The following is a 15345-nucleotide window of genomic DNA, read 5'->3' as shown; positions in this document are numbered from 1 at the left end:
TTTCAGTGCACCAGCAATCATTGCATCGGAAGAGTATGGTTTCTGAAACCCACTACTCGTATCCAATTCACTGGAAAGTCGATTAGTACCGTTTCCACGACGTGCACCAAACAACGATCTCAAACTGGGGTCCCCTGAGCTGCTAGCAGATCGAAGAGCGCGCACACATGTTCCACAGTTCATCTAGTTAGAATACAAGACGGTGACGTGTCCATTGTATCTAGAATAGCGCACGTTATTTTGTAGTACCTAGAAAAGTAAATTTTACACATTTGGTAACACGCGCTACACTATTTGTGTGTATTGATATCAGTGCGGCCGAGAACGGCGGACTGATATCAATCCGCCGCTACCGCCTTCCGTAGCATACAGCATATTCTTTTTTTAATTAATTATATTAGTTCGTACACGTGTACTGCGGTTTGCTACCTGGGAGCTAAATTAATTAAGTAATGGATCATTGATAACACCGGTAGCCGAAATAAACGTTGTATTGCCATTTTGCCTACCACTGGTATTGGAGGCTCCAAAGCTTTCCATCGTAGCACGTAGTTATCAGTTACGTACAAGAAGTGCTTCAATATAAACATAGAAAACGAATTCGAAACTGAGAGGAAAATGGGAGGAGCATACGAGATACGAGACCCGCTAGGCGCCGCAGCCCTGTAAATTTCGAATCACTCACTTAGACTGTAATACCTATCATCCAACCATCTCAGTTGTGTCCCAAACTAGCTGCCCTCCACGTGTTGACGCAATGTCTCTTTCTAGTATTCCAGGAAGCCAACACGTCTGGCGTGTCTAGCCAACGTTTTACTTCCGGTAGCGCACGTTCCAAAAACTCCACACCCTCAACTCCTCATGAGATGATGTCTGGCAAAAGAGAGTCATCCCCACTACTCCGACAACGGAGCGAGTCTCCAGTCATTATCCACTCACCAATAGAAATTCCCACTTCAGATGCACAAAACGGTGGCAATGGGACACCTCGCAGTCCTCGTCGTCTTGGCTTTATTCGCCACGGCATCGAGCAGATCGCGACGTGGAGCCGCTCGAAGACGGCAAAGCAGAAAAGGCGTCAGAATGTGACGTCCCTGGTTGGCAATCGTTCTTCGTTCATCGCTGCTGGTCACGATTACGAGGTGGTGTCGTTGACGAATCCTCATTGGTGCGATCATTGTGGAGACTTTATCTGGGGACTGTTTACTACTGCCGTTCGATGCAAACGTGAGCGTCACACCATTTCGTTCGTGCACGGCGTTTTGTCGTCCTCCACAGCATGCGAGACACAAAGACACCGCGCCCACTCATGCATGCACAATAGACGGTCATTGTTTGGTGTTTCACTTGTTGCTTGACGCACGTTTTCTGTAGTACGACTGCCCATGAATTTATAGATTTATTCACGTTTGCGTTTTATTGCACCGCTTGTTCTTTTCCGGTGCAGCAAGTTGTGGCTGAGGTCACGCCCACAGGGTCAATGATTATCATGTCTAGGTAGTAAAAGTGTGTTGTATTTGATTTCTTTCATTTTCGTAACTCTCGCATTCTGTTTTCATTTTATCTTGTTTCCCTGCATGTAAATATAAATAGAAAGTGCAAACAATACTTGAGAGGCTGATTTTGTCGTTGCAATGGGACATTATAGAGAGTTGGTGATTTCTTTGCTACGTTTAGTTTGCTGTCAGGATCTCATTTGACTTTTTTCTTACCATGCAGTTGTTGTGTTTTGCTATGTGTCTTTAGTCTAGTCTGGTGTGGCGGTGGTGGTGGTGGTGGTGGTGGTGGTGGTGGTGGTGGTGGTGGTGGTGGTGGTGGTGGTGTGTGTGTGTGTGTGTGTGTGTGTGTGTGTGTGTGTGTGTGTGTGTGTGTGTGTGTGTGTAATCGGTAGACTATTACCACTAACTCTTGTACCTATTTTGTCATAATATTATGGCTATTGTGTATGTGTACTTTCCACAACAAACAAATAATCAGAACACCAAGCTATTCCTTAAATGTCCTCGATTGTTTCAACTCTTATGATTCACTTGTCAGGTCTGTTAGATTGCTCGCATTATATTTGCTGCATTTTGTTCTCTTAGGTTGCAACATTACTTGTCACCGTAAATGCCGTTACAGTGTTGTGTTGGACTGCAGAGGTCCTCTTAAACTACAAGCTCGAATGTCCAGAAGTGATGCAGGAAATCAGTCGTGGGATGTTGATATTACACGAGATGTAATTGTAAGTCCTCTTACCGGGCAGATAATGATAGACATAGAGAGGCGTTCAGCAGATAAAATTGTACAGTGATAGTGTTTGTATGCTGATGCATGATAATGAGGTGTAGTTCCTGTTTTTCTGTCTGGCATTCGTATTCATATTCATGTCTCAGTGTGTGTCTGTCAGTCAGTCTGTGTATCCCTGTTTGTCATTCTGTTTACTCATCCTCTGCTAGAGTTCCTGATATTTGAATCAATGTTGTTGTGACAATGTAGTGCCACTGGTTCCTGTTATAGGAATGTGTTTCTGGTAGCAATAGCAGAGAGACCTCCCCTTGTCCTGTTTTACTATCACCAGCCCAGGTTGCATTAGACGACGTTACTTTACGTATAGAAGAATACAATCGCTTGTCATCAAATGGCCGTATAACTTTAGTAAGTGACCCATTGTTATTCGTATTAACTGGTAGTTATCCGTTGTGTTTGTGTATTACAGAGTGACAATGGAACTGTGTTTCATGGTCCTATTCGTGTCCATTTAGTGTTGGACCATCCCATTCATGTTCTTGCAGCTCTAAGACCTGCTCCGTCATTGAAAACTGCAATACCAGCACACTCGTCGGAAACATACAGAAGACAGCGGGTAGGTTGGTCTCTCACAATGACAATCATGGTTGTGTTGAGATGTTGTGAATGTCTTGTAGAGTCAATCATTTTTTATTCCCTCAGACACGGTCAAGACACTTCATGTCGACAGCAACACAACTGCATATGACGTTAGTCAAACATCATGTTTATTACTTAAACACGTTAGATTTACTAAAAATGATTCAGTTCAACATTTGTCATCTGTCTGTTTGTATGCATCTGTTTGTGATGAAGTATGCAAATGATTTGTGCTACTTTGTACTTTCACACACTTAAGTTAATGTGCTTGTGATTAATTGAGTTGGATTTAATTAATTAAAAGTTATTGGCACTCCATATATTTGCTTGTGTGAGTCTGAGAAAAGCGGAAATTGTATCAGTTAACACATTGAGGTTGCTAGGATAGGAGGCCACTACATCTGCATCTGGTTGTGTTAGGTGTGAAGAGCTGAATAAGCTACTTCTTGCATTGCCTCATAGTAGTATTTCACTCCATCAAGGTGTTGACAACATCAAGGTGTTCAGCTGTATCGCATTGTCACTCACATGTGCCTAACTGTAGCTGTAGAAAGGATAGCTGGATGCCAAACATGTGACCTTGCATGGTGTGTGTGTGTGTGTGTGTGTGTGTGTGTGTGTGTGTGTGTGTGTGTGTGTGTGTGTGTGTGCTGTGGCTCAATTGGTTAGAGAGTGCGTTTGGAGAATGGAAACATCCGGGACCTTGCAGGGTTGCTTGTTCAAGTCACAGTGATGGCGAGCTATGGCATAATTTCCTTGGGCAAGAAGCTTACACACAATTGCCTCTCTCGAGTCAGGACTATAAATGAGTCCATCAGCCACTGGGGTCCGGGTGGGACTTCGGGTGCCCACAACACAATTGGCGCCACAACACAATTGGCGTCGCAGTCGGTGCTCCTGCAAGCACCTGGTCAGGCTCCAGGAGATTGCTTAGCACGGCTCATAACTCCTACTTAGTGCCGTTTAACGGCAGCTCCTTATCCATTTACCATTTTCCATTTGTGTGTGTGTGTGTGTGTGTGTGTGTGTGTGTGTGTGTGTGTGTGTGTGTGAGAGAGAGAGAGAGAGAGAGAGAGCGAGAGAGAGAGAGAGAGCGAGAGAGAGAGAGCGAGAGCGAGAGCGAGAGAGAGAGAGAGCGAGAGAGAGAGCGAGAGAGAGAGCGAGAGCGAGAGAGAGAGCGAGAGAGAGAGAGAGAGAGAGAGAGAGAGAGAGAGAGAGAGCGAGAGAGAGCGAGAGCATGCGCATGTGCACATAAGTCCATACATGAGATGGGTGAGTGAGCTAGCAGTCTGTTATTGTAAAAATATCCACCCTTCCTTGTAGCCAATCAAATTCATTGCGCTGTTCAACATTTCCAAAAATATTCAGTCAACAAACACATTTCAGGTGCATCCTTGCAGTCCATACAGGCGGTCACATTGTCTCAGACTTTAGTCTGTCTGCACAACTCTGGCTAACCCTAGGTTCGTAGGAAGTATTGAAGTTAGCCTTATGCCAGGTGTTGCAATTAACCATGCAAGGCCTCATTGCCGGATGGAGTTTCTTAGTTACCAATGAATTATTAGCCTCAAATTTTAAACATTGGTGCCTTTGCTCCACGACTGATTAACAATACACCCACTGGTTTGTATCTGAAGGTACTTCCATGCTTAGAACATGCTGGATAGCAGACGGAAGCTGCATGCATACGAATACAAGTACACAGATCTGTACTAAATTAGAGACTAGTTTGACAAGATCTAAAATACATCAAAACAGTCGTCTAATTAGTTTATGCCCTTGGCAATTATTCCCTGTTTTTATTCATGACAAATCTATGGCTGTGGAATATGCATTTTAGTCATGGCTTGTAGTTGTCAATTGTTTACTATTTATAATTAATTTTGTATGTGTTGTTGTATCCTAGTTGTCTGTGTTGGATATACACACAAGTTACCAGTCTGTTTCATTAGGTTATTGTGACGTTGCTTGATCAGTTCAAGGTGTCAGACAGTCCTGCCAAGTTTTCCCTGCTGGACTCATTAGAAGATGATCTGAAAGGTACTAGGTCATGTGACTTAGATAGACCAATTATCACACTAACTCCTCAATATGACTCCCGTGGACAGTTTGACTCTTGGCACTTCCACGTAGATATGCCATCCTACTGTTTGGCCACAGTTACAAATAATTGATCAGTGACACCTGTGTCAGCATGTTGATTATTTAATTAATTAAGATATACCCCACTCGGTTCATATTTAAATAATCATTAATTCTGTAATCATAGCATCTCCAAGAGCACACACAGACCATAAGAGCACACTGGGGTCTCAGCAAGACTCCAACACTATCAGCCATCATGCAGAGCATGAAATAGCAGCCTGGGGTCTGGCCCCATCAAATGAAAATTCTACTGTGCCATTGATCATCCTAAATCAAATTAATGAATGCAACCAGTGCTGCTTTGAATGACTAAGACCATGTGCCAAGCCACTTTACAGCCATCTCACAGAATTGATTCTGTGTGGCATCTCCTATTGTCTACTACATAGGTTGAGCATTTCCAAACATTCTAGCTTTCTGAGACCGGTTCGCTTACCACAAAACTGCTAAATGTTGCTAAGCTAATGTTACACCTTCATTAATGATCAAGTAGTACAAATGTAGCAGTTGGTCTCCGACTCTGAGAGTTTTACTCCCATATCTTCATTTTGTGGTTTGCTCTAGCTGTTGGAGGTTCACTGTTGCTATGACACAGCTAGACCCTTCTTGTATCCCTGCCATCATCTTTCAGAGTAATTCTACTTTTAGTGATCAAGCCACACCCTCTCACCAAAATTTTGAAGAGAACCCTGTAGTATAGTTGCACATCAATTTGAGCTTCATGTTTCAGGACCCATCACTTGATACTTTGCTGACCGTTCTTACAAATATTTTGGCAACCATTTAATTAATAGTTCTCACTCCTTGTATGTTGTATACATGGCCATTTTGTTGCACAGGACGCTATGTATTTGTGTATTGTTGATTGTTTTCTTGGTTATCATTGTTTTCATCGTAGGCGGACAGAAACTGGCTGACGATGATAAGCCACTTGTAGTAGTTATGAATTGGGGAGCATGGGAAACCGCACGTCACTTATGTCTGGTCGAAAACAAAGAGTCAACTATAGATGTAAGATGCGTGTAGTATATTTGTCTCGCTGCTGTTTTGTATTTCAACATACTTCTTCAGTGGCATTCGTTTGCAACGGCAGAATTGGAAAATTTTCTTTTGATGTTGAAGAAGGAGGAAGACAGACACGAGGCAAAGGTACCTGTGCATGCATTCCTGTCTTCTTATCTATTTGGCTGGCTGCTTGTCCAAACATGTGTCTTTCTGTGTGCCCGTCCCGTCCCATCTGCCTGACTGTTTTCCAGTGGATATGCATATCTGATCATTTCCACTAACAACCAACCTCGTTTATTGCTGTTGACAGGTCCGTATTTTCTACAAGCGATACAGAGAGAATCTAGTTCTTGCCATCAGAGAGAAATACATTGCCCTAAGTGGAGAAGGGAGTCGAGTGTAACTACGAATACATGTTATAACATGCCATACATATCAGATGTATATATTGACGTTTTACCTTTCATAACAGATAGTACCAATGTCTTATATATACATTGTTGGCAAGTGGCTGCTATCATTATAGCCCAAATATATATATATGTATATATATATGTATATACGAGATTGATTACACATGTACAGAATTTGCTAGCATTGCCAAACATGTGCAAGTCGCAGCACTAAATCTGACACATTACTAATGGAAAGTCAGCAGGAAGTCGTGGAATTCTCAATCTCACCAGTCCCTACAGGAAAGATGAGGTAACAGTTAACAGTGTACACAATAATGCTTTGTGAAATCACAAAGACATAAAGGTAGAGACAAACGGCCACAGACATTGGTGCACACAGTAGGTAACGAGTGCCAAGTGTAAAGAAAGGAAGGGCAGACAATTTGAGACTACTTATCCCAATATTGTTTTGAAACATGTACACACACACACACACACACACACACACACACACACACACACACACACACACACACACACACACACACACACCGTATAAGATGAAATATTGGCGGGGAATTTCTTTGGTCGATTGGCGGATATTAATATCCACCATTAATTTGGCCACCGGGGTATGTTGACGTCATCACCCACGTAGATCAGGTATCACGGCGATGTGGCAGTACGTCAGGCAGATGAGGTCACAAGATCAACCTCTGCTTGCCATCTGTTGTGCCTATACCTTGTCAAATGAGGTCGTGCACCTATTGATGAAGTAGGTGAAGTCATGTGGGTGAAATTCCGTAATCACAAACTCCATGAAGCAGCCACTTAACTAGTGGGTGGGGAATATCGTACATATATCAATTATCCAACAACGATGTCCAACCACCAAAATAAAATCCGCTTTTACCGTCAATTTTAGCAAACCGCCTAAATAAATTCCCGTCAATGTTTAATCTTATACCGTACATACATACATACATACATGGTAATTGCTACATCTTCTACAGATGAAAGCCGTCGCTATTTCTCAACATCAGCTGTTTCATTTCTCAGCCCAGATGCTGATTTGCAGGTTTTCTTGCAAACTACACAGCAGTTGTTGCCTAGATGGAGAGATAGGCTGGCATCGTTAGCTTTCTTCTGATTGTTCTCATATGGGCCTTAAGATGGTTCACATAAACTGCATTCAACAAGAGCACATGCTCACACACATCACATTTCCACGTAGCTTGTTGGTTGGCAAGTCTAGCAAACAACCTTTTCAAACGACCACATTTGAACTTAGCATGTTTGACCCACTCATCCTCAAAATTACTGCATCCTTCCTTAATGGAGTTCCTCCAATCTGCACTTTCTGGGCTTATGTTGTGGGCGCTTTCCTGCCATCAGCTCTCCATAGAACAGCTGTTTAGGGAGTCTATTATCCTCCATTCTCACGATGTGTCCAACCCAACGCATCTGGTTGAGGATTAACATTGCTTCAATACTTGTGTATTGAGACCTTTGAAGAACATCAGTATCTGGAGTTAGTGATTGCTATTTGATGTTGAGGATGCACCTCCGGCATTTTCTATGAAAACGTTCAAGCCATTGAATATGCCTCCGATGCATTGTCCAGGTTTCAGATGAGTAGAGCAAGGTTGTCAGGACGCAGGTTTTGTACACACTGACTTTTGTTCTGATGGTACTGCCCCTATCCAACCAAAGTCTATTTTCCAGATTGCCAAAAAGAAACACTTGCCTTCTGAATATGTGAGAGAATCTCAGCATCCAATGCACCATCCCTTGATATAGTGCTTCCGAGGTACAGAAAAGTGTCAACAACTTCCATTCTGGTACCTTTCACCAATATTGTTGGTTCTTATACAGCTTTCCTGGTGCGGAGGTAAATATTACTTTCGTCTTCTTAAGGATAATTGTCAGTCCGAAAGCATTACACGCATCATCTGCATACAGCAATTCCCAGATCAGACATTCAAAGTTCTTGGGTTTGGTGTTAAACCTCCTTAGATTGAATATCTTGCCACTTGTTCCGAATTTCCAGGAAACACCTGCCTCACAGTCTTGGAAAGCGTGTGATAGAAGCACAGCAAAATAGATTGAGAAGAGTGTTGCAGCAAGAATGTCACCTTGTTTCACTCCGTTGTCCACTGCAATTTCATCCAAGAGTATGCCATTGAAAGTAAGACGAGCCTTCATGTCACGATGCAGTTGTTTCACCAGGTTGACAAAGGTGGGAGGGCAACCAATCTTTCTTAGAATCTTCCACAGGGCATTGCGATTTACCGTGTCAATGCCTTTGTCAAGTCTACAAAGATCTGAAAGAGGTACTCACTGTTCAATACAGTTTTCTTGCAGCTGTCTCACTGAGAAAATCATGTCCATAGTACCTTTGCCTGATCTGAAACCACTCTGTGATTCTGGGATGACCAGTGGACAGACATTGTTCATCAGCCTATTCAACAGGAGCCTCGCAAGGACTTTACCAACTACTTCGAGAAGGGTGATACCTTGGTAACTATCACACACAGATTTTGAGCCTTTCCCTTTAAATAGAGAAACCAGGCTTCCATCAATCCAGTCTTGAGGTATAGGGGTGGCATCCCAGAACATAGTGATTAAATCGAGAATTGCTGAGGCGACGTTGTCTCCCATACTGCAGTATTTCTGCTGGGTTGCCATCAAGTCCAGGTGCTCTGCCAGTATTGATTTGTTTGATTGAGAGTTAACTTTGTCGACAGTGGGTTTGATGGACATACAATGAAGCAATTCACTCTGTGGCAAGTTCTCTATAACAGTGTTGTCAACAGTAGATGGATTAAAGAACAGGTTGGTAATGTTCGGTCCAACATACATACATTTTTGTTTGTTACAAGAGCCGCTAGGGCCCAGGTCAACACTTGCTACTATGCAGCTCAAGAACCAACAGTCACTGTGTCACTATACACTTGCTACAAAGTAACTCTAACCATCAGTTGCTATGCACTTGCTGTACTTGTTTTGACAGAAACAACACTCCATAGAGAGGGGCAATTGCATGTGAGTTCCTTGCCTACGGCAATTACGTCTGTACCCATCTTGTACTTGAACTTCTGATCCAAAGGTCCCGGATGTTTCCTTTCTCCAAACGCACTCTCTAACCAATTAAGCCACAGATGCCACACACACACACACACACACACACACACACACACACACACACACACACACACACACACACACACACACACACACGGTAAATATGGTAAACGTTGGGAGTGGCCTTTTCAAGGTCACACCCCAGCCCTGCGTGCTATATAGGAGAACTATGACCCTGTGCTACCAATCTCCTGGAGTCGGGTCAGGTATTCACAAGAGCACCAGCTTGTGACGCCAACTGAGGTGTGGGCATCTGAAGTCCCACCAGTTCCTCAGTGGCTGATAGTCAAGTCATAGCTGATGGCTGCTACTGTCTCCAGTCAAAAATCAGGTACTCATTTCTACTCCTGAGTTGAGACAGGCAATTGTCTGTGAGTTCCTTGCTGAGGAAATTATGCCTGTGCTCACTCTTGCGATCTTAAGGTCCTGGATGTTTCCACTCTCCAAAATGCGACTCTCTAATGATTGAGCTATAGACGCCAAACAGATGGATACATTGGATAAACAACCACAGTGCTTTGTCCTTAATACAGTGTGGCTAGTATAACACACAATATACTTAGATCTATTCTAAAGATTTGTCTGCGTGTATGACAATTTGTATTGTTTTCTGTATCAACGTTAACAGCTCTGTTGTGTTCTTTACATACTGTAATACAAGTATATATATATATATATATATATATATATATATATATATATATATATATATATATATATAACTCTATATCAATGCCATTGTTTAAAATTTTTGTTACCGTTAAAAGAAACTGTTATTCATATGAACATTACCACTCAACCAGCCGTGACACCAGCATTTAGGTTTGCAAGTGCAATGACTTAAAAGGCTACATTCGAGCATGTCATCATTACTGTATCACAGAGCAGAAAAACATTAAATGTTGTCCTTGAGAATGACATAATTCTCACCCTTTGTAAGTGATATACCGTATAAGATGAAACATTGGCAGGAATATATTTTGGCGGTTTGCTAATATGTCTTACCATAAGTGCATGGTCATGGAGGAGTTTGTGATTGACAGCTGTGTTTGTGGCTTACATTTCCCTAACTTACTGGTCTCCAACTACTGCATAGTGATGAAGAACTGTTGTGTCAGTGCAAAGAATGTGACAGTCCAGCTTCATCCATAGCCTCACAGCCTCATTCATACGCACAACAGACAACAAACAGCAATTACCTACCAAGTTGTGGCCTCATCCGTGTGACATACCACCACTTCAACATTAGATAGCTGATCCACGTGCCTGATGACATCAACATATCCCGGTGGCCAAATTAATGGTGGATTTTATATTGGTGGTCCTGAAAACTCTGCCAATCCACCAAAATAAATTCCCCGCCAATATTTCATCTTATACGGTAACTACTAAAGCATTCAATCAACTACCTAGTGGAAACATCCAAGACACTAGAACAAACTGTCCATAATCTTGAATGGCCTCTTCTACGTGACTCCTGCAAGTGATATATTAGAGTGATGTATAATAAAATCATTTTGAAGTGATCTTCTACTTACAGGCAGAAAACAGTTGACATGTCACCTTTTCGCAAGTTTCAATATGCACGAAAACTGGCCAAAACAACTGACCACCAGAAATTCAAAAGTCATCAATTCCATCCTACATCAGAGAACACGCCTACATAACTGCTACAGCATTCAACCAACTAAAAGTGGAACCAGCCGGTGTGAGTGTGACACGGATAATCTTTTCAACGTCACTGAATTTAGTTTTTATCAAATCACATTCTTTTCAAAGTGCACTTTTCCTATATATACTTTAGATATTTTTCAATTTAATCTCTATTTGCAATTTTCAAAAGAACACAAAAGTACCTAACAGAATTACAACTCTACCTACCAGAGCTACACCTCTACCTAGCTGCTAGGCAACACTAAACTAGTCATTACTAATGTCTGAAACGTCAAGTTCAGCCTCACTACCTTCTCCTTGGCAGTGACATCACCAGCCTTCTACGGCGGGGTAGTCAGACTCCACCAGTTAACATCAAACTAAATACTTTAGACTGACTACATAGAAATCAGCCATACCTGGGATTGATTCAAACTGATTGCCCATTGCACAGCCCTCTCAACTCTACGATTTCGTCGTGAGACTCATGATTTACGGCATGTCTCATGATCTCACAATTTGTGCCCAATTCTCAAGATTACCAGTCTTTTGTCCTGACAAGCCTACCGTGAGACACTCTGACAGTCGCTTTGTGTAGCCCTGTCTTTCTGGACATAGAGGATTCTTTGAACTGCTTGTATCTGCGGTATCCGGGCAGGGTAGCTAACTGCAGTAAAAGTAACGTTTGAAAGTTCAAGGCAAAGCCTTGGCACGTGCACAGAAACATAAACCAAGGCCAACATGTAGGCTGTTAACCATACCCGCTTTGGGCACGTTAAATGGGCGTGGTCATTTACAAAAGACAATCTCTCGATTCGGTGAGTGGTGAGAAGAAAAGTTGAGAAGTCCGATTGCATGATTCCTCATATCTTGTATTTTTTACTAACTATGTTCTACCTATCACTGTTCAGCTGTTAACGCAAGTTACATAGTTTCAAATCAATGAAAAAAATAGAGACTGTACTGTCAGAAAATCCCCATGCCCAAAGCTTTTTGGAGGGGCCATGGCTCCCTCAGCCCCCATGACACTAATATTGGTCAGTACGTACCATACCAGAGTTACTGCTCCCAATATATTAAAACTTGTAGCTTTGAAAGTCTTCTTGCCATGCCTGGAGCAGCTCCAGTACTATATTCCCGTATGTACATACTTTTCCAAGGCAAAGAAAAATAGGGTAGGTGTACCTGATTGTGGACACTCCCTAGTTATTTGAGTTACAAACGCTATTTCTCTGGTAACCTGCAAAGGAGAGAGAGGGAAACATGTCCGATGTACCCACCAATGTCTAAGCTTTGGAACAATACCTGTATGACTAGAATTGCACAACGTCTGCTAGCGCACTAGCAAAATATACAGGATAACATCTGTGAACAGCCCAAACGGGGGTGTATCCTAATTGTGGACATTTTTTCTTAGCCACAGAAAGCGACTGGGTCTGAGTAAAAACTGGACTAGATACCTGAATGGTTGCCTCACAAGCTGGTATTTTGGGCCACAATCAAAACCATGTTCTGTGGTGTATCACCACGATTCACTGTTAGCACCTAGAAGGTTCCTTCCATCATGTCCACAAATTCGAGGTATATGAATAGATCTTTTGTTGGATTGTGAAAGTGCCCTGACATTGGTTAAGCAATTATCGAGTACCTTGGTAAAGTTTTGAGCCTAGTTACTTTGACTGTAACATGCTAAAGAAGCACATTATGTGCATGGAGAAAAACGTGTAATTCCAGTTCAGTAAACACCTGAATATCTTCACTCATACTAGATCTAGACATCAGTAATCCACTTACAATCTAGCTGTTTCCACTGCTACTACATTTGGCCACAATAGGGTATAAAATGAGAACGAACAAAGTAGGTAGAATGTCAATATCAGCAACATTAGTAATCCACCAGTCAGAATTTGACTGTCTTCTCTGCTACTAGATCTGGCAACAACAAGGGACAAAATGAAAACCTACAAACTCATCTAAGATAGGTGGAAGGTCAAAACTACCTTGTCTGATATCAATAATCAGCTCCACCAGCAACCTAAAAAGATGCTAGAACCACAGTTTACAGTTCAAACGTTCATCTAAACATGATTGATCGTCTCCTGCATTGTATCATAGACAGAACACTTGACTTCTGCAAAATTTGAAAGGCACGACACCATTTTACAGAGGTGATACACCATAGAACATGATTTTGATTGTGGCCCAAAATACCAGCTTGTGAGGCAACCATTCAGGTATCTAGTCCAGCTGTTACTCGAGCTCAGTCGCTTTCTGTGACGGAGAAAAAAATGTCCACAATTAGGATACAACTCGCATCCGGGCTGTTTACAAACGTTATCCCGTATATTGTGCTAGTGAGTTAGCTGACGTTGTGCGATTCTAGTCTTACAGGTACCGGTACGAAGCTTAGACATTGGTGCGTATATCGGACATGTTTCCCTGTCTCTTCGTGCAAGCTACCAGAGAAAACAGCGATTGTAACTCATTACCACAACTACTACCGTACCGAAAGCAATAAGTCTCGAAATTCGACTAACACTAGGATCAGTAGAGCACTCCCTACTTCAGTTTTTACCTGTGGTGTGAGGTTACGAGTTATTCTTCTCATTGTACTTCGCCGTCCTCCGTCTACCCTAATTTCTTCGTAGAATTCATGTGCCACATCGCCGTCTTCATCGTAAAAAAGAGTCCTTCATGCAAAATTGAATCAATTCTTAAACAAATCGCTTCCACGCTGACTTAGTTTCTTACCCTTCTGTTTCGAGAATTAGAAAATGTTGTATTGTCGGCACATCGAGCCTCCCATCGACTAGAAGTCTGGGGTATTGAAACTTACTTACTTCCATATCTCCATCGGTCTCAGCAGACTTATTCTTGCCGGAAAATAGTCCCATTACACTACCCATTGCACAATTCTTTAGTTCGCGTAACTTGTAAACTCACGGTCCCGTATCTAGAGTCCCGTATCTAGTTTCTAGATTCGGACGCGAGGTCTTGGTCCAACGCAATTGTCTAGTAAGTTTGAAATATAGGGCAACGTAGAGATGTTAGGTAACTTCTTGATCCGTGACAATCAATAGATTTGGCTCGTTCTAGGGAGAACGAGACTCTAGTAGCTAAATATCTACCACGCCCTACCTCTAGCTAGGAAACAAAATTTCCCGATGTAGCAGTACTTACTGGCTTAGCTAGGATGGTAGGACTAATTTGTTCCATTTTTCATACGGCATTTCCTCTAGACAAGCGTTCCTGACCTCTCTTTTGCTTCAGTAATAAACAGGAGTAACAGGCGCGCGGATACAGAATTTTTCGAAAGAGGATGTCCAGTTGAACCACACTCCTAAGCAGCTAAATCTGTATTTGACCTATAGCTACGGAACCAGCAAACATCCTGGCAATTTCATGAGATAATTATAGGGATACAAGTCTAGAATTGAACGAATTAACCATCCATCGAAACATTATTGTACGTTCACTTTGATAACACAACAAACAAGATTTCGGCTGCGATGGGCGTGTCTTTGAAGAGGAGGGATCCAGGACCCCCCTCTATCTGAGCTATATCTATGAGTAACATGCGGCTGGCATACTGTAGACACACGTACCTAGTCTCAGATTTTCAGACCAGTGTAGCGCCAATTACAAATTCAGCCGCATGTTGCCCCTGTTTATTAACTGAAGCAAGAGAGAGGTCAGGAACGCTTGTCTAGAGGAAATGCAGTATGAAAAGTGGAATAAATTAATCCTATCCCATGAGAAAAGGAATCCAATAGCAGAAGCGAATACCCTACTTTTGATTGTGCAAGTCGAACCTTTTTTACTCTAGATTGCGTAGCAAGCCAGTAAGATACTGCTACATAGGGACATTTTGTTCCTAGATGTTCGGCAGCCTACGATCCCTAGAGTGATGAGAAATTGGCTAGAAATAGAAACATGTCTTAATTAATTAAAAGTTGATTTTAGCACTAGACGTCGAGATTCTATGCTCGAAATCTGTGCAGAGTGTCTAAATTTGCTCGGAAAATGACGATCAGCGTGTTTCGGGCATCCGAAACTAGAGGGTGTGACTTCTACGGCTTTAGCGCTAGCAACGCATGAAACACGACGACGCTGCCCATACGATTGTTTGGAAGAT

General features: G+C 42.3%; 2 protein-coding genes across 4 annotated transcripts; one reads left to right on the top strand and one right to left on the bottom strand.

The window, feature by feature from the left end:
- The first annotated feature begins 863 nt into the window (after nucleotides 1-863).
- Nucleotides 864-6576, top strand: LOC134195859 (ras association domain-containing protein 1 homolog). The gene is made up of 9 exons (XM_062664945.1): nucleotides 864-1227; nucleotides 2085-2224; nucleotides 2500-2637; nucleotides 2699-2845; nucleotides 2907-2978; nucleotides 4821-4908; nucleotides 5912-6024; nucleotides 6085-6162; nucleotides 6329-6576. The coding sequence occupies exons 1-9, from the start codon at nucleotides 867-869 to the stop codon at nucleotides 6419-6421; spliced, it is 1230 nt and encodes a 409-aa protein (XP_062520929.1). The 5' UTR covers nucleotides 864-866; the 3' UTR covers nucleotides 6422-6576.
- LOC134195860 (tumor suppressor candidate 2-like) lies at nucleotides 6434-14148 on the bottom strand. 3 transcript variants are annotated; one of them, XR_009972440.1, is made up of 4 exons: nucleotides 13962-14148; nucleotides 13786-13900; nucleotides 11096-11198; nucleotides 6434-6707 (listed from the first exon to the last, which is right to left on the bottom strand). XR_009972440.1 is itself a non-coding variant. In XM_062664948.1 (3 exons), the coding sequence occupies exons 1-3, from the start codon at nucleotides 14114-14116 to the stop codon at nucleotides 6642-6644; spliced, it is 336 nt and encodes a 111-aa protein (XP_062520932.1). In that variant the 5' UTR covers nucleotides 14117-14148; the 3' UTR covers nucleotides 6434-6641. The 3 variants fall into 3 exon arrangements, 2 of the variants coding, with proteins under 2 accessions (XP_062520932.1, XP_062520931.1); XM_062664948.1 differs by lacking the exon at nucleotides 11096-11198; XM_062664947.1 differs by lacking the exons at nucleotides 6434-6707; nucleotides 11096-11198 and adding an exon at nucleotides 13494-13666.
- Between the last annotated feature and the right edge of the window lie 1197 nt (nucleotides 14149-15345).

The sequence above is a fragment of the Corticium candelabrum genome, chromosome 20 (assembly GCF_963422355.1).
Source record: "Corticium candelabrum chromosome 20, ooCorCand1.1, whole genome shotgun sequence".
Lineage (NCBI taxonomy): Eukaryota > Metazoa > Porifera > Homoscleromorpha > Homosclerophorida > Plakinidae > Corticium > Corticium candelabrum.
Note: the sequence above shows the minus strand (reverse complement) of the source record. Positions and strands in the feature narration are given on the sequence as shown.

Coding starts and splice junctions, on each gene's coding strand:
- LOC134195859 (XM_062664945.1), top strand. CDS start 867: ATGATGTCTGGCAAAAGAGAGTCATCCCCACTACTCCGACAACGGAGC. Junction 2,225..2,499: donor ATATTACACGAGATGTAATT/GTAAGTCCTCTT, acceptor TTCCTGTTATAG/GAATGTGTTTCTGGTAGCAA. Junction 2,979..4,820: donor GCAACACAACTGCATATGAC/GTTAGTCAAACA, acceptor CTGTTTCATTAG/GTTATTGTGACGTTGCTTGA.
- LOC134195860 (XM_062664947.1), bottom strand. CDS start 14,116: ATGGGTAGTGTAATGGGACTATTTTCCGGCAAGAATAAGTCTGCTGAG. Junction 13,901..13,961: donor CTAATTCTCGAAACAGAAGG/GTAAGAAACTAA, acceptor TTTTGCATGAAG/GACTCTTTTTTACGATGAAG. Junction 13,667..13,785: donor CTCGTAACCTCACACCACAG/GTAAAAACTGAA, acceptor TTTCTCTGGTAG/CTTGCACGAAGAGACAGGGA.